The sequence below is a fragment of the Erpetoichthys calabaricus genome, chromosome 3 (assembly GCF_900747795.2).
Source record: "Erpetoichthys calabaricus chromosome 3, fErpCal1.3, whole genome shotgun sequence".
Lineage (NCBI taxonomy): Eukaryota > Metazoa > Chordata > Cladistia > Polypteriformes > Polypteridae > Erpetoichthys > Erpetoichthys calabaricus.
In genome coordinates this window covers 263,585,234-263,610,804 of record NC_041396.2, presented here as the reverse complement: position 1 = coordinate 263,610,804, position 25,571 = coordinate 263,585,234, and the positions used below count along the sequence as shown (strand labels likewise).

Here is a 25,571-nt window from a genome sequence, read left to right as displayed (position 1 = left end):
CAATGGCCACAAACGATGAAAAAGCAAGGAGAAAAGGAGAACTAATGTAGTATGGTGCAACATGTAAACGGTGGAGAGGCTCTTTGTGCTTTACAGATGTCTGTTCAATCAATGGTTCGTGTTTCTCATATCAGGAAAAGTGAAACAGTAGAAAAGATTGTCTCATTCCAATGTGCACCGCGTTAGTTGGCTGCGACAGCACAATACTTTCAAGCCGTAACACGAGATTTGGACCTGTGATGAAAAGTTGTGAGGGAACTGTATGATCAGTCACTCCCTGTGATTTCAATTACTCCGAGAGGCGATCAGATTCAACAACTGCAGTCATTAAACTTCACTTGCTTTCTGAATAAAAGTCATGTCAAGTGCTGTAGTAGTGTAAATTCAAAATGTCAATGGTTCTGCAGTGACACCTGGACTGAACTTGAATAGCCAGTCTAATCATCAACAATGATTCTGATAGGGTCCATTTTTCAAAGATTTCAAAACATTTTAAATAAATCACCCCTTGCATAGCACAACGTGGATGTGTCTGTCCCTCAGTTCTACCCTTTTAGCTAGCAGCAGAATTAATGTGAGGAATGGAACTGACACAATCAAAAGCCTCTAATTTAAGACAAACTCGTATTCCTCAATATTCTGGTAGAATTTGTGGAGAATTAAGTGACTTTTGGTAACAGTAAGAGGCAGCCTGCCACCTTTGTTAGTGGCTCTGGAGATCTCCCCCAGCGAGTATGCATGTTCATATCACTGTCTAGTTCTGCCTTTTGTTCTTTTGGTCTGAGTAAAACTCCTCAGACGCCCAGCAAACCCCAGAAGCAGATGGAGTCTCCCTTTAAGAGAATGCAAATGCCATTATGTAAGTCAACAAATAATTTGTGTGTACAGTAACTTATAGAAGCCTTATGGCTGCTAGGAACCTTTTATTCAACATGCCTATTATGGTTGGTAAGCGTATGCTAATTCTAGGCCATGCCCAATGTGGCAAACAAATTGACCGAGTTGCGTTTTTATCATAATTTGATGTCTCAACGACATGGTGTAGCCCAGTGTATCTCCTGCAACTGCGACTAGCCTAGAGCCATCTAAATACCCTGAAATGTACAGTAGACCTGGACATAATTCACATTCTCTTTGATATGTGACAAGTGAAGTTAAAAAATTCCAAAGTTTCTTCAAGTAGACCGTGAAAATATCAGGTATAATTAGAGAATGAAGGACTGCAGACAGACAGTACACCTCATCAAAAAGACGTGGGAGTGTAGGTGGATGTATTGTTGTGTGCAGGTAGTACAGAATATTTATTTATTAATCTCATGCTTTTTGCCACCAGGTTTCTGAAAATCTCTTGAGCCTCTACTTAGATGAGTATGAAGAGACTCCTTGGGATGCACTCAAATACCTCATTGCCGGGGTTAACTATGGGGGCCATGTGACAGACGACTGGGACAGGCGCCTTCTCAGCACATACATCAACGACTATTTCTGCGAACAGGCCATTGCAGCACCTTATTTCCAGTAAGTGTTCTTTCCATAAAATCATTCATTTCATTGATGGTGCTCTGCTAAGCACAGAAGAAGAGAAAACTGAAGTTGTTGCTTAAGGGAAAATGTGTGAGCGGTTAATCGATAGAAGAGTCACAATGAAAAGTCAAATCCAGATTGACTTACTGTATGTCTGCTCCTTAACAAGAACTGCTTCTTTTCTTTTTGCTATTTTTTTTATCCTAGGCTTTCTTCTTTGTCTACATATTATATCCCAAAGGATGGACCCATTGTGTCTTATCGGGAATACATCAGCATGCTCCCCAACATGGATCATCCGGAAGCATTCGGCCAGCATCCAAATGCAGATATTGCTAGCCAGATCACAGAGGCCCGCACTCTTTTTGAGACACTGTTGTCTCTACAACCCCAGATTACTGTACCCTCAGGGGGCACTGGGCAAAGCCGAGAGGAGAAGGTGGGCTTCAGATCTTCTTTATATGTTTCTCTAAAGCGGGGCTCAGTATTTTCAGCCAAATGATATGTATACATGGAAAGTGCCTCCGACTTTGTTCTCTGCTCAGATGGCTGCTGGTTTTTGTTCCTAATTAGGCTTTTAATTCAAGGCTGATCCATTCCTCTGATATCAAACCCCACTTAATCCAGTTCAAGGTTACCAGTGCCAAAGCATATGCTAGCATTTCCCGTCAGCCTGAAATAACATGGTGCCAACGAATCATAGGACATGACTGCTAGCACAGATATCTGATGCAGGGATCATATACTCCTCAGCTAACCAAACACATGCATCTTTGGGATGTGGAAGATAAACCATAGTATCCCGATTAAAATGAACACTCTCACAAAATGTGACCAGACCATAATTTGAGCCCAGGCCTCTGGAGTTGTGAGGCACTGCTGTGCTACTTCTTCCTCTTTTCGCTGCTCCCGTTAGGGGTTGCCACAGTGGATCATCTTCTTCCATATCTTTCTGTTCTCTGCATCTTGTTCTGTTACACCCATCACCTGCATGTCCTCTCTCACCACATCCATAAACCTTCGCTTAGGCCTTCCTCTTTTCCTCTTCCCTGGCAGCTCTATCCTTAGTATCCTTCTCCCAATATACCCAGCATCTCTCTCCTCACATGTCCAAACCAACACAATCTCACTTCTCTGACTTTGTCTCCCAACCGTCTGACTTGAGCTGACCCTCTAATGTACTCATTTCTAATCCTGTCCGTCCTCATCACACCCAATGCAAATCTTAGCATCTTTAACTCTCAACGGTCAGTGCCACTGTCTCCAACCCATAAAACATAGCTGGTCTCACTACCATCCTGTAGACCTTCCCTTTCACTCTTGCTGATACCCGTCTGTCACAAATTACTCCTGACACTCCTCTCCACCCATTCCACCCTGCCTGAACTCTCTTTTTCACCTCTCTTCCACAATCCTCATTACTCTGTACTGTTGATCCCAAGTATTTAAACTCATCCACCTTCGCCAACTCTACTCTTGCATCCTCACCATTCCACTGACCTCCCTCTCATTTACACACATGTATTCTGTCTTGTTCCTACTGACCTTCATTCCTCTCCTCTCTAGAGCATATCTCCACATCTCCAGGGTCTCCTCAACCTGCTCCCTACTATCGCTACAGATCACAATGTCATCAGCAAACGTCATAGTCCACGGGGACTCCTGTCTAATCTTGTCTATCAACCTATCCATCACCATTGCAAATAAGAAAGGGCTCAGAGCTGATCCCTGATGTAATCCCACCTCCAACTTGAATGCATCCGTCACTCCTACTGCAGACATCACCACTGTCACACTTCCCTCGTACATATACTGTACAACTCTTACGTACTTCTCGGCCACTCCCGACTTCCTCATACAATACCACAGCTCCTCTCGAGGCACCCTGTCATATGCTTTCTCCAGGTCCACAAAGACGCAATGCAACTCCTTTTGGCCTTCTCTATACTTCTCCATCAACACCCTCAGAGCAATCATTGCATCTGTGGTGCTCTTTCTTGGCATGAAACCATACTGCTGCTCACTAATCATCACCTCACTTCTTAACCTATCTTCCACTACTCTTTCCTATAACTTCATGCTGTGGCTCACCAGTTTTATCCCCCTGTAGTTACAACAGTCCTGCACATCCCCCTTATTCTTAAATAACGGCACCAGTACACTTCTTCTTCACTCCTCAGGCATCCTCTCACTTTCCAAGATTCCATTAAACAATCTGGTTAAAAACTCCACTGCCATCTCTCCTAAACACCTCCATGCTTCCACAGGTATATCATCTGGACCAACGGCCTTTCCATTCTTCATCCTCTTCATAGATGTCCTTACTTCCTCCTTGCTAATCCGTTGCACTTCCTGATTCACTATCTCCACATCATCCAACCTCTTCTCTCTCTCGTTCTCTTCATTCATCAGCCTCTCAAAGTACTCTTTCCATCTGCTCAACACACTCTCCTCACTTGTGAGTGCGTTTCCATCTTTATCCTTTATCACACCTAACCTGCTGCACATCTTTCCCAGCTTGGTCCCTCTGTCTAGCCAATCAGTACAGGTCCTTTTCTCCCTCCTTAGTATCCAACCTCTCATACAACTCATCATACGCTTTTTCTTTAGCCTTCGCCACATCTCTCTTTACCGTACGCCTTGTCTCCTTGTGCTCCTGTCTACTTTCTTCATCTCCCTGACACTTCTTCACCATCCTCTTCTTCTGTATACTCTCCTTTACTTCCCCATTCCACCACTAGGTTTTCTTTTCCTCCTTCTTCTGTCCAGATGACACGTCAAGCACCCTTCTTGCTGTCACCCTTACTACTTCTGCTGTAGTTGCCCAGCTGTCTGGTAACTCATCACTGCTACCAAGTGCCTCCCTGAACTCATCCTTGCAGTGTTCCTTTTTCAACTTCCACCATTTGATCCTTGGCTCTGCCCTCACTCTCCTCCTCTTCTTGATCTCCAACGTCATCCTACAGACCACCATCCTATGCTGCCTAACTACACTTTCCCCTGACAAAACATTGCAGTCTTCAATCTCCTTTGGATTGGATAGTATATGATCTACCTGTGTGCATCTTCCTCCACTCTTGTACGTCACCCTATGTTCCTCCCTCTTCTTAAAATACATATTCACCACAGCCATGTCCATCCTTTTGGCAAAATCCACTATCCTCTGACCTTTTTCATTCCTCTCCTTGACACCATATCTACCCATCACCTCCTCATCCCCTCTGTTCCCTTTACCAACATGTCCATTAAAATCTGCTCCAATCACCACTCTCTGTCCCTTGGGTACACTGTTCATCACTTCATCCAACTCACTCCAAAAATCTTCTTTCTCACCCATTGCTTACCCAACTTGTGGTACATATGCACTAACAACATTCGTCATCACACCTCCAATTTCCAACTTCATAATCATTACTCTGTCTGACACTCTTTTCACCTCCAGAACACTCTTGACATACTGTTCCTTCAGAATAACCCCAACTCCATTTCTCCTCCTATCCACACCATGATAAAACAATTTGAATCCACCGCCGATCCACCTGGCCTTACTCCCCTTCCATTTAGTCTCTTGCACGCACAATATATCAACCTTCCTTCTCTCCATCATATCTGCTAACTCTCTCCCCTTACCATTCATACTGCCAACATTCAAAGTTCCTACCCTCAGTTCCACTCTCTTTACCTTCCTCTTCTCCTCCTGCCTCCGGACACGTCTCTCCCCTCTTCTTCTCCTTCTTCTTCTTCGGCCGTAGCCCAATTTCCACCAGCACCCTGTTGGCTAACAGTACTGGTGGCAGTCGTCGTTAACCCGGCGCTCGACTAATCCGGTATGGAAATTTGTATTGTTGTCCGTATATTGATATGGCAAAATTTTACACCGGATGCCCTTCCTGACATAACCCTCCCCATTTATCCGGTTTTGGGACCAGCACAAAGAAACACACTGGATTGTGCATCCCCTGTGGCTGGGTTAAGCACTGCTGTGCTACTATGCTCCCCAAATCTAATTCATATTCCTAATTATTTTAACCTAGCCTGTAAAAACAGTTATCCAAAATATCTTACAAAAACAGAAGTACATTGGCAAGAGCGTGTAAAGTGAACAATTTGAAACGGGCAGTGCTGCACTGTGAGCAACACGAGGAGCAAAGGGCAGAATGGCAACACCATCAAGCACAGCACAGTAGTTTAATTGTTTGGAAAAGAAATTAGAAATCCAAAGTAGCACTGAGCGGTAAGCTTAAGCAGCCTCAAAGAGGATGGAAGGGAATAAAATTTTTACCTAATTAGGCAATTTCGTTCTTTGCTTGTGAACTCAGTATGCAGATTTAAAAATAGGCTGCTGTGCTGCAGTTTGCTTAACTAAGTAACTTTTAAAGTATTCATTTATAACAGAACTGTTTTGTTGTTTGTCTTTAGTGTTCTTACTTTTAGGGTAAATCCTTTATTTTGATTAGAATATTTTTGCTATTACAGTAAAGCCATTTTTCAACTTACAGATACATTGTTAGCAGCTAATATTACATCATTAATGTTCATTATTTGTCAGACTCTTTGATCTAAGAGTCTGCATGTGATGCATTTGACTTGACAGTTCAAAGTTAACAAGCAACTGAACAAATTGTGAAGATGATCGTCACAAATTAGAATATCATGTGGCCCTGTCATTGTCTATAACAGGCCATCTGATTTTATCCCACTGTTTTAGTTAAACAGTAACTGAATAGTCAAGGGACACTAAGTATATAGCATTTTACTTTGACATCAAAGAGTCTTGCTCTGTTGTTGGTGCCTAAAGAGCTAAATTAAATCCACTGTGATTCAATATTGAAAATGTGGAAACTTCCAAGGGGTGAATACTTTTTATAGCCATTGAAAAAAACAACATCACCAAACAAGAGTCAAAGGCTGCATAGCTTGATTACATCCAGAAAGGCATTTCAGATGTCAGCCCATTGCTATCAGACAATGAATTAAGAACAAAGGGGTGAGCAGAATCAAGCTCTCCTGTCATCTTACTCAGATTTTCAACAATTAGTCCAATAACTGCTATAACTTGTAGAGAAAATGACAGGCAGAACAAAACAGAAATGCAATGGTGCAATGCAAAGTACAGTCTGCTGCCATTTTACACAAAAAATGCCCCTGAGGTAAAGGTTCTCCTCAGCTGCAGGTTCTTAATGAACAGCAACATCTGGTGGCCTTTAGATTCAGAAGTGGAAACTGGGTCACCCATCACCTCCAGTCAGTGAACCTCTGAACTGTGGGTGAAACAGAAGATGACATTAAAAACAGCATCGCCCATCTACTCAGGACAGTACTGCCTACCTTTCTACCGTCTCCAAAGCACTTGTGTCAGAAATCTTATATACATTCATTCATTCATTCATTTTCCAACCTGCTGAATTAAACACAGGGTCACGGGGGTCTGCTGGAACCAATCCCAGCCAACACAGGGCACAAGGCAGGAAACAAACCCCGGGCAGGGCGCCAGCCCACCGCAGTGTCGCACACACACACACAGCCACATACACATTAGGGACAATTTAGAATCACCAGTGCACCTCACCTGCATGTCTTTGGACTGTGAGAGGAAACCGGAGTACCTGGAGGCAACCCACGCAGACACGGGGAGAACATGCAAACTCCACGCAGGGAGAACTTGGGAAGCGAACCTGGGTCTCCTAACTGCGAGGCAGCAGCGCTACCCACTGCGCCACCGTGCCACCTATCTCATATACAGTATACCCTTAATTAAGACCACTTTACAGAAATCTGTTGATCAAGTGTCAAAAAAGCCAAATTAAATCATCTGTGATTCAGTGTTGCCATTGTCATGCATGTCCACCCAGGGACCACTTACTGGCTTTGTTAAGGTAAGCACTACGACGAGAGGGGATGCTGTCCCTAACAATCTCTTCTCTTTCCTCCACTGCACTTCTAACAAATAAACATTGATGATGTTAAGCCCCTCTTACCATACCCAGCGTGGGCCACACCCCTTCCACCCTAGACACCATAAAAGTGGGCAGCAGCAGAAGGTGACATTCATTTGGACCCGAGCTCAATACAAGATGGATCCCCAAACACCTGAGAGAGACTTGGGAGCAAAGACGGGCGAGTGGGCCTATTTTGTTTTTTTTATTTGGTTTATGAGTATATTAAAAAGCGGTGACCCCCCCACCCGGTACCCCAGCGATCACATTTCACTGCATTTGCTTTGTTCATTGTCCACACTGTCAGTCAGTCAGTCATTATCCAACCCACTATATCCTAACTACAGGGTCACGGGGGTCTGCTGGAGCCAATCCCAGCCAACACAGTGCGCAAGGCAGGAGACAAACCCTGGGCAGGGCGCCAGTCCACCGCAGTCGCCACATTTTATGAAAATAAAAAAATGTGAAAAATATGAGCAGAGCAGTTTTCTATTTTGAACGAATTCACAATATTAGGACACATCTTTATAAAATTAGTCAGACATGCAAAGCAGACACTCATTGACACTTAGAATTGGAGAATCGAGAGGCCTAATTAAGCAAGAAGTGTAATTAAAGCCATGAAAGAGTCTCTCGACAAAAGAGCATCCCTAGAGTGAAACCCGTCGCCCTACAGGGGCCTGATTTTGGCATCTCAATTTTAACCCCCCTTTTAACAAGTGTAGATACTGAGAAAATTAAAGGATTACATTTAGAAGGCACAACTGACTACAAACTGCAAAATTATTTGAATCATATTTGGGACAGTTTAGCTATTAGCTAAATAAGAAATCTTGGTGGACTGAATGGTCTCCTCTCATTTGTCAGATTTCTTCTGCTCTGATCAAAAACCAGCAGCTGCTGTGGCCCTCCAGTAAGGGAATCTGATAATTATAAAGTGCAACAAAAATTATATTTTTGAACCAGTGAAATTAAAATGCAGAAATATTTTTCGCTACAAAGCAAATTTCTCTGTGTTGTTTGGTCAAATGTGCTGTCCTTGGTGCGTACACATTTTTATAAAAACAAATGTTTCACCAGGAGCTTCTTCTTCCAATGCAGTTCAAGTATCCTTACATGGATGCATGTTTTATTTCTTGAAAGTGAGTTGATAAACCAGTAAGAGCACAGAAACCTCTGCGTTCAAAATGAGCGCCCACTGACTGTGATCACCATATTCTTGCTTGTGATGTTGCTATTCAGTTCTGGTTCTGGCCTAGCACTTACTAAGTTTGTTTACCTTTGGAAAGATCTCTTTGTCCCATGCAGCTCTCTATGTCTCATGATCTCCACAACATCATCCACAACATCATTCTTGTTGTGTTGAACCTCCTGGTAGGTGCAGTTACAGTCAAACCTAAGGAACGTCACAGTTCGGGTGGGAATGCTGGTGTGAAAGAACCTCTACATTTTGTGAAAGTCTTTATCTGAAATGTTGCATACTTTGTATTTTGTACGTTCTGTCTGCTTAAAATGGAAAAAACTGAGCAAGTCCCTTCACCTCCAATTGGAAAAAACAAAAGAACCGTAACCAGTTGCATGTCAGATGTTACAATTCTGATGCATAAAGGCATCAGTCATATAATAATAATAAATTAAAAAAAAAAAAAAAACTTTTCCACTGGTGTTTGCCCTTCTTTCGTAAAAGTCTGTTTCCCCACCTTTGTGTCAAAGAAAACATTTTTTTTTTTATTTACCGTATTTAATTTTACATTTACCTCCCAAAAGGTGTTGGATCTCTCTGCTGATGTTCGCCAGAAAATTCCAGATGAGCTTGATTATGAAGGCATACGCACAATTCTGGCGGATGACACCTCACCCTTGAATGTGGTGCTGCTCCAGGAGATCCAGCGCTATAATGCCCTACTCTGCACCATCAAGTGAGTACTGCATATATGGCAGTGGAAATCCTTCCATTTACCTTCTTCTATATTATGTAGAATATACTGTATAGTTTGTACATTTCCCTGTGTGTTTGCATGGATCTTTTTTGCAGAGAATTCAGAGACTTGATATGGGTGGGTACATCTGATTGTTCCCCGATCAGTCGATCAAGGAAATTAACTTTATTTGTACTCAGGGGAAATTTGACTTTTTACAGAAGTTCTTTAAATAAATAAATATATTTATATATATGTATGATACAGTATCTGCCAAATAATACAAAGAGTACACAACATGTGTTTCTCCCGTATTGGGGCTTCTCAGGTGTATGCACTTTTTTTGATCCCCAAACCTCAGATATCAGCGCCAGAGGTTGCGCTATGATGAAAGGTTCTCTTATTTGACAGGATGAAGATCAGAATACAGTATTAAATTCCTAGTTCTGAATCGCAATCTGATTATTTAGGTGTGTTTTTGAGGCCAACCACAAGCGTTACCTGGCAGGTAACCACCTAAATAATCAGATTGCAATTCAGAACTAGGAATGTAATCTGGATTTATATATATATATATATATATATATATATATGTGTGTGTGTGTGTGTGTGTGTGTGCAGAAGTGCATTCGGGTAGTGACAAGCTCAAAATGCCGTCAAGTTAACGAGTTGGAAGAAGAAAGAACTACAAGGTTACAGCATGAAGCTGAAAGAACGCAAAAGTGAAACCGCTAAGAAAAGACAAATGAGAGAAAAGCTCATTTAGCCGCTGATACTCAAGGGGGGCAAAACGAAACTGCCAACTCTGCATTTCAATTTTTTTCCTGACGATTTCACAGTCCAAAGACATGCAGGTTAGGTGGATTGGCGATTCTGAATTGGCCCTAGTGTGTGCTTGTACAGCTAGAGTATATATATATATATATATATATATATATATATATATATATATATATATATATATATATATACACCGTGTTTCCCCATAAATAACCCCTAGCATGATTTTTCAGGATGCTCGTAATATAAGCCCTACTCCAAAAATAAGCCCTAGTTATGATCCGGCGCAGGCACCTTTGGGTTAGCGATAAATGCCTACCACTACCATATGTACACAGATGAACAGGAAATAATACCGGTATTTTGACCCCCCGACAAGATGACTGCAAAAAGAAAGAGCTATTCTATTCTGTCGAGTACAAGAAAGAAATTGTGGAGGAGTCCCAGGGCAAAAATCTTACTGCTTTTTGTAAAGAGAAGAAGTTGGATATCTGAATGCATTACGAGCAGGCTACATGGACAGGAAGTGCTGATTTAAGGACAGCTCTATTGCTAGACATGAGAGATTGGGGCCAGTTGTTCTAAAGGAAATGGAGTTGCAAGAAATTCATAATGGAATTCGGGGTTTGGAGAGTTATGATGATGTTCATGACATGACTGTATTTGATTAAATGTAGATTTTTTTTTCAACAATACTAGGGGGTTGTGCCCCTGGCGGCCACTTCGAGTCTCTGCCGCTCACATTGTGAAGGGGGGGCTGAACGCACACTACACGGTCGGATCAGCCACTGTCTTAACTGCTGCCGAGCTGCGTCTTCTGCTTGTCACACTGCGTGTCGATCATTTAAAAGCCTGTGCAGCAGCTGTCCTTTTGTCTCACTGCCTTGTCTTGCGGGTCGTTAAAGTGTCTCCGAGAAAATCACATATCGTCTCCTTCCAAGCCTTCAAAGATTTTTTTTTTATAATAGAGAGAAATGTAGATTTTTGTTCATGGAAAAACTAGACATTCTCTGAAAATAAGCCCTAGCGTATCTTTTAGAGGATAAATTAATATAAGACCCTGTCTTATTTTCAGGGAAACACAATATATATATACAGGTATATATGTGTGTATATATATATATATATTGTGAAGGATTGCCGGCTTTCTACTCCGGCCCTCACCCCCAGGCCGCCAGAAGGAGCTCTCCCAGCAGCGTGGACATGCCCCGAATTCCAGCAGGGCATCATGGATTCTGTAGTTTATATGCACAGCCCTGCTGGATACCATGGGGGCCACCAGGAGTCGCTGTAGGGAGGCTGTCAGACTCTTACGTGCCCTATAACCCGGAGGTGCATCATGATCACATGACAGGAAATGACGTGCCTCCGGGGTGAAGAAGAGTTTTTATAGGAAGTGTTCCCGGAAGTGTTCCTAGTCACGTGGACAGAGAGGGCGAAACACTTCCGGATCAAGGTCTATAAAAGGACTATGGGAAATCCCAGACATCGAGCTGAGCTGGGTGGAAGGGTGGCAACACGTCTGGGAGTGGAGGATTGATTATTGTTTATTGATTAGTTATATGAGTATTGTGGAGTGGAGGGTGCTTTGTGCACATTATTGTCTAAATCAAAGACATATTTGGACTTTTACTTGATGTCTGATGTCTAGTCTGAGGGTTCAAGGGGTCACGGAGTCCTCAAACTATCACAATATATATATATATATATATATATATATATACACACATGCACACACACACACACAAACACACTATGGTCTGAACACATACTGGAATGAATTAAGAAAGAAAATTCAAAAGAAAGAAAACTTCAAACTTCTGCTGTCACAGTCCCAGCAAGGCATTAGGTAGACGTTTTGCTTTTGTATTGTTTCTTGACACACTTCTCCTGAATAATTTGTTGGCTAAAAATCCTGTGTTAGTGTGTCAGAGAGGGAATGAGCAGCATTGTTCATAATTGCACTCAGTTTTGTTTTAATTCTCTCCTTTTCTACGACCTCCAGGGGGTCCAGAGTGTGTCCCATAACTGAACTCGCCCTTTTAATTAGCTTGGTGATTCAGTGGGCCTGTTTTGAATTGATATTTCCAGCACAGCACACCACAGCATAGAAAGTTGCAGAGCATGTTTGGTATGAAAATTCTAGCAGAACCATACCCAATGTTTCCTGTATGACTTCTCTGTTGTTTACATGAAGTTACCAAACTGATAACGTGTCACTTTTCTGCTAATGACTAGCAACATGTACAAGTTCACACACTTTTCTAATCACAAATAATCAGTCAGACATTGGGATCTTGTATCTTGGTCTGTCTTGATTGGCATCAGGTCATTGTAATACCAACTCACATCATCAACATCTGGCACACTCCAGCTATATAGGTTTAAATACTATATAAAGTGAGAGCCTCACAGCCACCCACTGTGCAAGAGAATCTATGAATTGCTAAAATTGAAATGCCAAGTAACTCAAGCTTAAAATCGAATGTTTTTTTGACAAGAAATAATTACATGGGAGAAACACAAAGGTTTCACGCTGAACAACTCGAATTGCACGCTTAACATCCAGTAGCATATCTAACTGCCAGGCGGCCTGGTGTTTGCTTGCCACTCTGAGGCCAGCAAACAATTAAAAAAAATATCTTCTGATTTTCATCATGTAAACCTGTTCTTTCTGCACTTCTTTGAAACAAGATTCTCATACTTGTGGCCTTCATTTCTTTGGTGGCTTTTCATATTTAGTGTAGTCCTCCTCCAAGGTGGGTGAAATTCAAGATGAGTGGTGGCTCTGAGGCTAGGGATATGCACTGGCAATTGGAAGGTTGCTGGTTCGAATCCCGTAAATGCCAAAAGGGACTCTGCTCTGTTGGGCCCTTCAGCAAGGCCCTTAACCTGCAATTGCTGAGCGCTTTGAGTAGTGAGAAAAGCGCTATATAAATGCAAAGAATTATTATTATTAATGTATTGTGAATGATAGATTCCTGATATTCTTCTTTTTTATTCTTCAAATCACTGTGGTTGTGAGAGCCAATGCTGCTGGACTTTTTTACCTCTTTGTTGGTGTGTGCTACATGGCCCTGACTGGGAAAAAACTCAAACTGGAAGTGCAAACAAACAATTATTATGGGCAATGACTTTCAAACCTCATTACTAAACTGTAATGTTTGGGTGCACAAGAAGCAATTTTTTATAGATGAGCAGTTACATTGATCATATGACATAAAAATGGAAAAATATTACATAAGAAGACAAAGCTAAGGGTTGTTATTCATATTTTATTATTGAGTTAATTACCCCACTGCCCATGAGATGTCCTGGCCTGGTTGTTTTGTCTTGGTAAAGTATTTTACTTTACTTTCCCCTTTTGTGTTATTAATATGTAGCCTTTGTCAGAATGCCTCTAATCTCCCAGACTTACCACTGTTTATAAAGTATTGTACCATATAACTTCTCCCCTCCTTCCCTTCTACATCTATAACCTCAGGCAATTAGGTGTAGTAAAAGACAAGCAGGAGTTAAGTTACACATAAAATAATGTATTATTGATAATATTCATAAATAATAACAATATGCAAAGTACATTTGAATATTGGCAACCATACAACCTGATTAAATGGTGATGTGTAGTTTCAGGCAGCACACAGACTTGTTAGTTACTTAAAATGTCTCTAGTTAAGGCATCATTTATGGTCAGCTTTCTTCAGAACAGGCCACATTGTCTGTCTCAATATGGCTGCCGAGCTGTGCTCTTCATTGTGTTATCCATTCATCAGTTTGGTAAGAGATGCTCCTTCATCAGATAAGAGAGAGAGAGAGTGAGGGAATGAGCAAATTTATAGATGTTCTGTCCAACCGCTACAGTCAATAGGGCGTTGTGGTACTTAAAGGCTTCTGATACAAGCCAGTTCCAAACAGCCATACTTCAGAGCAATGGAGCAAAGAACATCTTAACACCTGCCATCCCCCAAAACCATATGTTAAGGTAAAGCTTGGCAGTTAGGCAGCCTGGCTTTGTGTGGGAGTTGAGAGACTTCAGAGAAACATTTACCAAACTTGTTTTAGGCACTTGCCCCAAATCCTGCCATAAAATTCAAAGAGACTCAGTCCTGGGTGGGGGGGTTGTAAACATGAATGCTTCTCACTAATGTAGCACTAATATTACATTGCTTTGCCTAAATTACAAATAAAGACATTCAAAATATTTATCAACTTGTATGCAAAATTTCGCATCACAACATTGGTTATGCTCAGACTTGCTGTAACCCTTTTTTGAAGAAGGTGTGTTCAGAAAAAAGATGAATTAATCACCTGATATGCCATATGACTGGAAATAAGGATGTGAGCGTAAATCAACCCGGAGCTGAAGTACAATGTCAGGTGTGTGAAATGTGTATGTGCCTTTGATTACATGACAGAGCATGAGATATGTACATTCTCTGGGTAATTAACTAGAATATGTGCCTCTGTGGACATGTCAATACACAAAACAATAAAATAAATGGACCAGAAATATTAATTAAAAAGGCACAGTATAGAAAAATCAATTAGGTTGGAGTCTAAACAGCAATGAATTTATCCATATTAGGCTCTGATATGTTGTAAATTCAGAGATCCACTTTTGAACACCAATGCTATTTAAGTATTAATGGCCTTTCTGCTAGCTTGAACGAAGTTGGCTAATCTACTGCGACTTCTCATTAGCAAAGTATTATTGTCCACAGCAGTGAGCCCTTTTTGTTTATTGCATCATGTTCTGTAAACCCTACACAGTGTGGCCTGTGACAATCACAGGGGGTTAGCTGTTTTTAAGATGCTGCAATCACCATATCTGACAACCACACTCAAAGTCCTTTGGATAACCCATCCTGCCCAGTCAACGGTTTGGTCAAACATAAACTACACCTTGAGATGACCTTGTCTGTATGCTGTAGATACTGAGTTGCTGCCACCTGATTGGCTGTTGGAGCAGCAGCTATTTGGGTTAATAAGTACCCCAATCTAAAAGATTGGTTTGGCAGGACCTTCCCCCCATAAACTAATGCTGGCTGCTATTTAGAATATTATTTTTATTTAGGCCATTTTCTAATTTATTTCTTATTATAGTTTCCATAATTTCGCATGGCACAGAAATATAACTACCGTATATACTTGTGTTTAAGTTTTCCCCCAGATAAGTCGGGGCTTGATTTTACCGTATAATTTCCGGTATTTTATAATGTTGGTCGTATAAGTGAAATGCAGAAAACTCATGCTATTGGTCCAAGAGATCGTGATACGCTAAAGCCCACCTGAGAGAGTAACCACACAGCACGCTGCCATTTTTTTTTCTATGTATTGTGCCTACATGACCACACGGCAATACCCAAACTATTCTGAAGCGACACTTGCATTATTTTCTGTGTCTCACACCCTCATACGCCTTTATCGTAAGAGCATGCCTTATCTGTAATGGAGCGTTTGTTCAGATGGAAATATGAAGCTGGTTTTAAATTAAAAGTCGTTGAAGTGGCAAAAGAAATTGGTAACTGCGCTGCTACAACAAATTTTGATGTGTGTGAGAAACTGATGCAAGATTGGAGGAAGCAATAAGATGAAAAAAAAAAAAAATTAAGTGTCTCATTTTTGAACACACGTATAAGTCGGGTCTGATTTTATGATTTTTTTGGGTTTCAAGACCCAACTTATACGCAAGTATATACAGTAATTGGTCTGTAATTACTAGGATCCATTTTGTCTCCCTTCTTGAAGACTAGAGTTACATTTGCAGCTTTCCCGTCCTCAGGTACTTCTCCTTTCTGAAGTAATTGCTGAAATCTGCCTAATAAGGGTTTATAGATGATGTCTTTCATTTCTTTCAATACCACTGGTAAGGTCCCATCAGGTCCAGGGGTTTTATTAGTCTACAAGGTATTGAGGGCTTGAAGCACATCTGACTCTTCTATTTTAAAATCTATGAACTCAGAGTTTGTTTTTACTTCTGCATGAGGCATTCCACCTGTTTGTTCCTTTATAAATACTTGGGTGAAGTATTTGTTCACTTCATTTGCAATTTTGTTTAATTTAATAACATACATATTTTCAGAAACACTTTAGATTAGGTATTACCTATAATATCGTTTCCGGAGGCAGGAGGAGAGGGGGAAGGTAAAGAGTGCAGACCTGAGGGTAGGAACTTTGAATGTTGGCAGTATGACTGGTAAGGGGAGAGAGTTAGCAGATATGATGGAGAGAAGGAAGGTTGATATATTGTGCGTGCAAGAGACTAAATGGAAGGGGAGTAAGGCCAGGTGGATTGAACGTGGATTCAAATTGTTCTATCATGGTGTGGATGGGAGGATAAATGGGGTAGGAGTTATTCTGAAGGAACAGTATGTCAAGAGTGTCAGACAGAGTAATGATTATGAAGCTGGAAATTGGAGGTGTGATGATGAATGTTGTTAGTGCATATGCCCCGCAAGTTGGGTGTGCAATGGATGAGAAAGAAGATTTCTGGATTGAGTTGGATGAAGTGATGGACAGAGAGTGGTGATTGGAGTGGATTTCAATGGACATGTTGGTAAAGGGAACAGAGGGGATGAGGAGGTGATGGGTAGGTATGGTGTCAAGGAGAGGAAAGAAGAAGGTCAGATGATAGTGGATTTTGCAAAAAGGATGGACATGGCTGTGGTGAATACGTATTTTAAGAAGAGAGAGGAACATAGGGTTACGTACAAGAGTGGAAGAAGATGCACAGAGGTGGATGATATCCTATCCAATCCGAAGGAGATTAAAGAATGCAAAGTTTTGTCAGGGGAAAGTGTATTTAGGCAGCATAGGATGGTGGTCTGTAGGATGACGTTGAAGATCAAGAAGAGGAGGAGAGTGAGGGCAGAGCTAATGATCAAATAGCAGAAGTTGAAAAATGAACACTGCAAAGATGACTTCAGGGAGGCACTTGGTAGCAGTGAAGAGTTACCAGACAGGTGGGCAACTACAGCAGAAGCAGTAAGGGCTACAGCAAGAAGGGTGCTTGGCATGTCATCTGGACAGAGGAAGGAGGGAAAAAAAACCTAGTGGTGGAATGGGGAAGTACAGGAGAGTATACAGAGGAAGAGGATGGTGAAGAAGTGTCAGAGAGATGCAGAAAGTAGACAGGATCACAAGGAGACAAGGCGTAAGGTAAAGAGAGAAGTGGCGAAGGCTAAAGAAAAGGCGTATGATGAGTTGTATGAGAGGTTGAACACTAAGGAGGGAGAAAAGGACCTGTACCGAATGGCTAGACAGAGGGACCGAGCTGAGAAAGATGTGCAGCAGGTTAGGGTAATAAAGGATAAAGATGGAAACGCACTCAACAAGCGAGGAGGGTTTGTTGAGCAGATGGAAAGAGTACTTTGAGTGGCTGATGAATGAAGAGAATGATAGAGAGAGAAGGTTGGATGATATGGAGATAGTGAATCAGGAATTGCAATGGATTAGCAAGGAGGAAATAAGGACAGCTATGGAGAGGATGAAGAATGGAAAAGCTGTTGGTCCAGATGACATACCTATGGAAGCATGGAGGTATTTAGGAGAGATGGCAGTGGAGTTTTTAACCAGATTGTTTAATGGAATCTTGGAAAGTGAGAGGATGCCTGAGGACTGGAGAAGAAGTGTACTGCCTTTTATAACTAGATATTTCTCTGGTGGGCTGATGTTGTTATTATTATTTTCTTTTTTTTTCTTTTTTACTTTAGGCAGAATTTTTCTTTAGTCACAACCAAAACTGACCTGATTATTTTTACTGTATCATTTTTTTAAAAAAACTTGCTTTATCCACTTCTATTAATTAACTGTCTCTATCTCTCCAGTGAGAGCTCCTTTATATTTTTGGGAAGAACCTAAATGTTTCTTTTTCATGTCCTTCATTGTCATGTGCTCACATAGTTAACTGTATATGTTCACTGTTAAATCCTAATTATATGTATCTGTGTAACAAGCAAAAGCTCATTGAGGTTCAGTAAACGAACCACACTCAGACTAAGATGTGTCTCTTCTCCTTTTACTATTTTCAACAGATCTTCTTTGATTGAACTCGAGAAAGGAATCCAGGGCCTGGTTGTCATGTCTGCAGACCTGGAAGAGACATTCAATTACATCTATGATGCCAGAGTGCCACCCTTATGGGAAAGAGTATGTATGATTCAGTTCACTTCAGTTAATTGTCCATTTACAAGCCCAGTGAGCACCACATACCGTATTTAGAAATGTCCATTATAAAATCCATTATCAAAACCACTAAATCCACTTCAAGGTCATGAGGGACAAAGCCTGGCCCAGCTGAATTAAGAACAAGGCAGGATGAAGCACCAGCTAATTCGTTTATTTGCCTAACATAAACACCTTTGGAATTTAAGAGGAAAACCACAATACACTGGAAATGGAATTGGTGAGAATGTGCAAAATCTCAAATGGGTGGAGATTTCATGCCAAGGTCTCTGGATTTAAGAAATGTAAAACATATTACTAAAGACAAAAACGTCACATACAGTACCATTCTAAACCCTGTGATTCAATTCCAGGTAACAGAAGCCAGAATGTTAGGACATCCAAATGTAGGCAGGATCTCTCCAATGGCTTGCCAAATGGTGGAGTCAAAGGCCATTGTCCTCCCACCTATAAACCCGTTGCTGCTGCTGCTGCCCCTGGCATTTCTGTTGGATTTTCCAGGCTGCATAATTTGTGTTGTTAGTGCCTCAGTACAGTCTGAAGTTACACTGAGACTTCCTCAGCAAGTAGCAGCAGACAATTCCTGTTGGTGGAGAGAAGGCCATTGCCATGGAAGTTTCCATCCAATTTGTCATCCTTCTTTAAGATGGTGGCAGTGCTATCATTACCATCTGAAATGTAGGAAACACCAGCCAGACTCAGTTAAGTCTTCAAAATATGTTGTGCCTGTGACCTTCCATATTATTGCCCTCTGTATTGTTCTTGGCCTTCTTGTCCTGTAGTCCACCATATTAGTTTAATGAAATTGACATGACTAGCACTAGTATCTCTGCTTAAGCTCTTCAATACGACAAGTAAGTAGAAACTAATTGCTAACTCCATTTTTATATAAATAAATAAATAAATATTGCTTTACTAGCCAACAAGTAACACAAAACTGTAGAGGATGTAATACATTTCAGTCTGGAAATGTGTTTCATATTTAATTTTTCCCAGGCATACCCATCTCTAAAGCCTTTGGGCTCTTGGACTCGCGATCTGGTCCATCGGGTAGAGCAGTTCTCCAAATGGGCCGAGACCACCCATCCTCCTGTGCTTTTCTGGTTGTCAGGCTTCACTTTCCCAACAGGATTTCTGACTGCTGTGCTCCAGGCCTCTGCAAGGCAGAATAACGTAAGTATCCGTGTATTCTGTGACTTTCATCGCTTTTGTAATTAATTTTTGAAAATGAATTTATCTGAGAGTAATAGTGTCTCTCGATGGTTATCACAGAGTTTGGGCTCAGGGGACTGGGTTCATATCCAGGCCTGGTTACTGTCTATGTGAACATCAATTCAAATCAGTTTATTTTTGTATAGTCCACTTCTATGAGTGCAGGTGCAGAGAGTTGTGACATATTCTTAGGTAAAATATAAATACAGACTTCACAGATTACTAAATACAGAAGGGTGGCAGAGTGGCGCAATGGTAGCACTGCTGCCTTGCAGTAAGGACACCTGGGTTCACATCCCAGGTCCTCCTTGTGTGGAGTTTGTATGTTCTCCCTGTGTTTGCGTGAGTTTCTTCTGGGTGCTCCAGTTTCCTCACACAGTCCAAAGACATGTAGGTTAGGTGGATTAGCAATCCTAAATTGGTCCTAGCGTGTGCGTGGGTGTGTGTGTGTTCACCCTGTGATGGACTGGCATCCTGTCCAGGATTTGTTCCTGCCTTACACCCTATGCTAGCCGGGATGGGCTCTAGCAACCCATGCAACCCTGTTCCGTACAAAGTGGTTTATAAAATGACTGACTGACAGAATTAGTACCCAAAGACAAATATGTGTTTGAACAGACAGGAAAACAAAGTGAAAAAAGTTATGTCCACACTGAAAAAAAAAGGTTAAAGATACAACACTTCAACAGTACAGCCTTCATCAGGTGTGCAACTGAAAAGGAAAGAGCAGCTTAAATAAATCGGAGGAGAAGGAGGGAACAGGACAGGTAGAGGGGTCCTTTCATCGGATTGGCTGGCCAGCGCTCTTTCAGCTGTGGAATGGCCAAATGGGAGAGGCAGCTTGATGGCTGAGGTCTCCAGGACTCTAAACAAATTCAAATCATATTATGGGATATCATCTACTGTTAAATTCTGCTCCATACTTGTAAATTTTTTATTTTTATACTGTATTGAGGATTTGTTCTGTTCTGTGTATTGTATTGTATTGTATTGTATTGACCCCCTTCTTTTTGACACCCACTGCACGCCCAGCCTACCTGGAAAGGGGGTCTCTCTTTGAACTGCCTTTCCCAAGGTGTCTTCCATTTTTTCCCTACAAGGGTTTTTTGGGAGTTTTTCCTTGTCTTCTTAGAAAGTCAAGGCTGGGGGGCTGTCAAGAGGCAGGGCCTGGTTTGTAAGTAATGATAATGAAATTAAACTGTACTTGTCACACACAATTATACACACGGTACATTAAGTAGTGAAATGATAAGTTCATATAAGTAAGGAGGGCCTTGGTGATGTAAGGCTTTATATGTATGAAGGAGGATTTTGGAATCGGCCTTGAGACTTGAGAAGAGGAGTTATATGATCATACTTTGAAGTTCTTGTAATGATTCTTACATCAAGGGGTCTGCTTATTCACCTGTGGCCCACCATTCTTTTTGCTGGCTACTCCAGGTTTCCTTTGGTATCCCTTCATTACCAAGTTATAACTGGCCTAGTATAAGTGAGGTTATTTGAATGTTTGATCTACGATAGACTGTTGGCCTGTCCAGGGCTGATTCCTACCTTATTTCCGATGCTGCCAGGGGTGACAGAAACACAGACCAGATATCGTTTGGGGATAAGGTTTGGGACAGCCACCCATATAATATCCCTGGCTACAAAAGGCTTTTTGAATTGTTCATAAGACAAAAACAGAAGTGATTCATTGGTGGTAAGATGGCGGCTTTAAAGGCCCATATAGGAAGTGATGTCATCGAAGAACCGGAGGTGACATCACCTAAGGCCCCGGAAACCTGAAGTGACATCATCTGGGCTGGAAGTGACATCATTGAATGGCCCAGAACCGGAAGTGAGGTCTTCAGAGGTGCCGGAACCTGGCAGGATTTCTCAGGAAAAGTCTGCAGGGAACTGAGAAAGACAGTCAGTGCACCCCGCTGCCCCCTGGTTGGATGTGGTATTACCACTACTTAACCCTTTAGCTGCCTCCTACTCGCACGTGCGTGACACAGGATAGTCTGTCCTCTGCTACCATGACTTGGACAAACCAGATACAGAAAATAAATGGATAGATTTGAAAATCACCCAATTTGGTGGTTAGCATTTGTATGTTGCTCTAACACCATTTGTTAATGCCTGCATTTCTTGTCAGGTTTGGTCAGTGTTTGAGTAGTATCAATGAGTAAACAATGATGAGTAACAATTTATCTCATTAGTTAAAATATAAATGTTTTGCATGGATTTAAAAGCTTGTGCAATAGTAGGAAATGTTAACTCAGATTTTGAACCAAGTCCTTTACCCACTGAAAGGGGAGAAGTTATCACAGTTTGCAGTATTCAGTTGTTGACAGGCTGATCTTTGTGTTCCAGATTTCAGTCGACACACTGTCATGGGAGTTCATTGTTTCAACAGTGGATGACAACAACTTACTTTTCCCTCCAAAGGTGAGTAATTCTACCAGGGGCTTGGGGTCAGTCAAACTAAAAGTGCCCTTATTACAAACTGTCCATTAATGGCAGACTGTGGATAAAATGGTGACAAACCAGAAGTAATCAGCTGATTAACCCTTTTATGGTTTCTGTGTAAAAGCAAGCATGTTTGTTTTAGCATCATCTTAAATTAAATTAGATTTCTAACCCATGCTAAATCCAGGTCAGGATCTTCTAAAGGCAGAACCTGTCCTGGTATAACTGGACACAGGTAGGAGACAACCCTGGACAAGGGTATCAGTGCATCACAGTAACTACAAATTACACGACTCCATAACACTATAAAAAAAGCATATTGTATTATACTGTAAATGTTGATCTGTTCACGGTCACGGAGGCCAATGGATGTTTTTTTCTGGCATCAGTTGCAAGTCAGGAACTAGTTCTAGAATGCCAATCCATTGCAGGGCACTGACATATTAGGCTCATTTAGAGTGACCAGTTAACCAAACAGGCACATCATTAGAACTATGGAATGAAAAGCAGAGACCCCAGAGAGACACCAACAGACGCAAGGAGAACTGCATAAAGACACAAACCAGGCCAGAAGTCTAACATGGGATGCTGGAGCTATGAGGTAGCTTTGCTACCAAAGAAATTAACATAAAAATACCAGAAAATTTAAGATGGCCCAACACAACTGTCTGACAGCACAAGGGGCTTATTGCTCTCTGGCCTGATCACAGTCTTGCAGGAGTTTGCATGTTCTCGTCATGTGCACATGTGTTGGTCTCTGGGTACTTTGCTTATCACCAAAAGATGTGCATATTAATGGGTGACTCTGAATTGGGCTTCAGTGCACTGGTGTTCAGTCTAGTGCTGTATCACGCCTTGCTTTGTGTAAGGCTGGAATAAATTCCAAATTCTCTGCAACTTTCAATTAAAATAAATGGCTCCAGAAAATGCCTATGTGGATGATGATAATTGAAAACACATTGCAGCATTAGCTTGCTGGTAGATTAAAGTACATCTAGGCTGAGGGAATGTCATACTTGACGACTACTGTTGCTCATCTTGTTCCCTGAGGATGTCAGATCACATGAGTAGATATCACAGGGAATGACAAAAATTCAATACTCTGACAACTTTCTGGCACATTTACAAATTTCCAAAGTAACCTGCTGCTTGAAAGAGCCAGTGCCCATGTGAACGCTTTACAGGTCTGTCGAGTTCAGCCACAATCTTTCCCTTTTTTCCATTCTTTCGTGGTATTTAAAACATGAGACATCAGACAGGTGAGCCTCTCTTCTATTTGTGAAGTTCAAAACACCCGCGTTCCTTATTTCTCTTCACTGCATTATATGCACTGTACGTCTGGGTGAGTGCTCATTGGTTATCAGCTCTTATACACCCAGAGCCCATCCTATGACAACAGACAAAATCAGCTCTGTTTTGATTTTGTTGGTGTCAGTTGCTGAGTATGTCAGACTACACGAATGCTGGTTACAGGAGCGTATTCCTCCGACTTAATAAGATTATATAAATGAAGTCTATGACTGAAAATCACTGACTCACTGACCTTATTATCATACCATCCATACCCAGCAGTGCAGCATACAGTGGCATAAATAATTTTCCCAAGGACAGCGGTACATACATAAACACAAAACAAGTACTAGTAAACAGTAGTAACAAGTGTAGCTAGTGTAATACATATAAATAAATTACTAGGAGCAGATGTGAGCGCAGGAGGCAGCACAGAGTTCACAGTCTGGACAGCCAAAGAGTAGAAGCTGTTGCAGAACCCATCAGACCTGGTTTGGATGCTACAGGACCTTCTGCCAGATGGAAGTGGGACAAAGACACCGTGGGAAGGATGTGAGCAGTACTTCACAATTCTGTAAGCTGTGTGGATGCAACACTTTACACAGATATCTTTGATGGAGGGCAGTGAGGTCCCAACAATCTCTTCTGCAGTGTGCAGTATCCGCTGTATGAACTTACAGTCAGAGACACTGCAGTTCCCAAAGCAGACAGTGATGCAGCTGGTCAGAACACCTTCAACGGTGCTCCTGTAGAGTGAGAGAATGGGGAGGTAGGCTTGCCTTCTTCAGCCACCATAGGAAGTTGAGACGCTGCGTAATGCATAAGAACATTTTCTCTATATTTTAGTGTGACCACTGGTCTGCCCACAACTGATAAAAATATAGGCAGAAAAAAGAGGAGAAGGCAAAGTCCATTTAATACTTCCTTGTCCCATCTGATGGCTGAGTACAGTGTTAATATATTCAAAGAAAGACCCATAAGGATACATCAATACTAAATTTGTACTGTAATAGGAAGCAATAAACTCAGTGGCTTATACGACATGATGTAAGTCAATTTTCAGAAAGCTTTTTATAATTAGCCTCTCCTAATTATCAAAGTACAAAACATGCTACATACAGCTTGAAAAGGACCAAAGATTTGGTTATGGCAACGTTTTCCTGATGAGGTGATGTTCAGAGATAAGTTGCACAGAAATCAGTGTTGGGGTTAACATTTATTTATATTCATAAAACTGATTCAGGCAAGAAAGTAATGAGTTTTTACTTTCGAACTTTGAAATTAGAAAACAGTGGCATAGACAGTGCTTGATGAGGGGTACATTTCAGTCAGATGGTAGAAGTGGTGAATTTCACTCTGGTGTTGAAGTTTTTTTTTTGCATATACTGTAGAACCATGAGTACATGGAACTAATTACCAGGTAACATAGCAGACATATCTCATATGACTACTTGACAGTTGTTAGGAATTACGTAATTTGACATTTTACTTTTGGTGTATATTATTTTCTGGTTTGAGGATTCTGGCAGTAACAGTGGCATTTTACATAGATGGCATGTGCATGAAGTCCTGGCCTCTATCTGTTTACACTGATCATCCAGCATCTGCACTTTACTTGTTTTTTTTTTCTTTTTCTTAAAGACTAATCTGCAAGAGAAAGCTAACTTCTTGAACAGTATAGTTTCTTATGTGATTTCATGGGTTTTAAGTTTTTGTTTGTTCAAGATTATAATCCTGCCAGTTCCTTTTATTTTGATGTCTGTGTTTACATAGTGGAACTGACCAAGCCTGTCTGAAAACTCTTTCCAAGTAGCCTTAAATCCTTTCTTCACTTCAAATAAAATCCCTTTGCATTATACTGATTGCACTCTCATCAATTATATAGTGTACTAAAAAGATATTTTGATAAATTAGGCCCTTGATTAGCTACTGTGTTTTGGACTGAATGGGCTGTTCCTGTCAAAACTCTTCTTCTGTTCCCGTGTACTGCTGTACTTGCATGTCAGAGGCACTTTCACATGCAACTTCTTTTTATATTTTTTTTTAAGAGTAAATCTATTCCATTTACTATTTATATTTCCAATGTAGTACTGATTTGTGTAGCCTCTTTCTAATGGTAGACTCATTTAGTTTGACATCAATAGTGGCAGTAGGTCCCAGGAAGAATTTCTGGGGCTCTTAAAAACTTATCTTATTTTCTGCTTTTGGGCTGCACTTGCTGTTTCGGCCCGGACTAGACAAGTTTGTGGTTGTTTGAAATTGTCTCCAATTGAAG

At 41.2% G+C, this 25,571-nt stretch overlaps 1 protein-coding gene across 1 annotated transcript in view; it reads left to right on the top strand.

The window, feature by feature from the left end:
* Positions 1-25,571, top strand: part of dnah2 (dynein, axonemal, heavy chain 2) — a 518,592-nt gene that overhangs the window by 475,950 nt on the left and 17,071 nt on the right. The window contains 6 exon segments of the mRNA XM_051924101.1: positions 1,334-1,518; positions 1,732-1,963; positions 9,228-9,379; positions 18,193-18,307; positions 19,340-19,516; positions 21,911-21,985. Of these exon segments, the coding sequence (XP_051780061.1) occupies positions 1,334-1,518; positions 1,732-1,963; positions 9,228-9,379; positions 18,193-18,307; positions 19,340-19,516; positions 21,911-21,985 (936 nt within the window).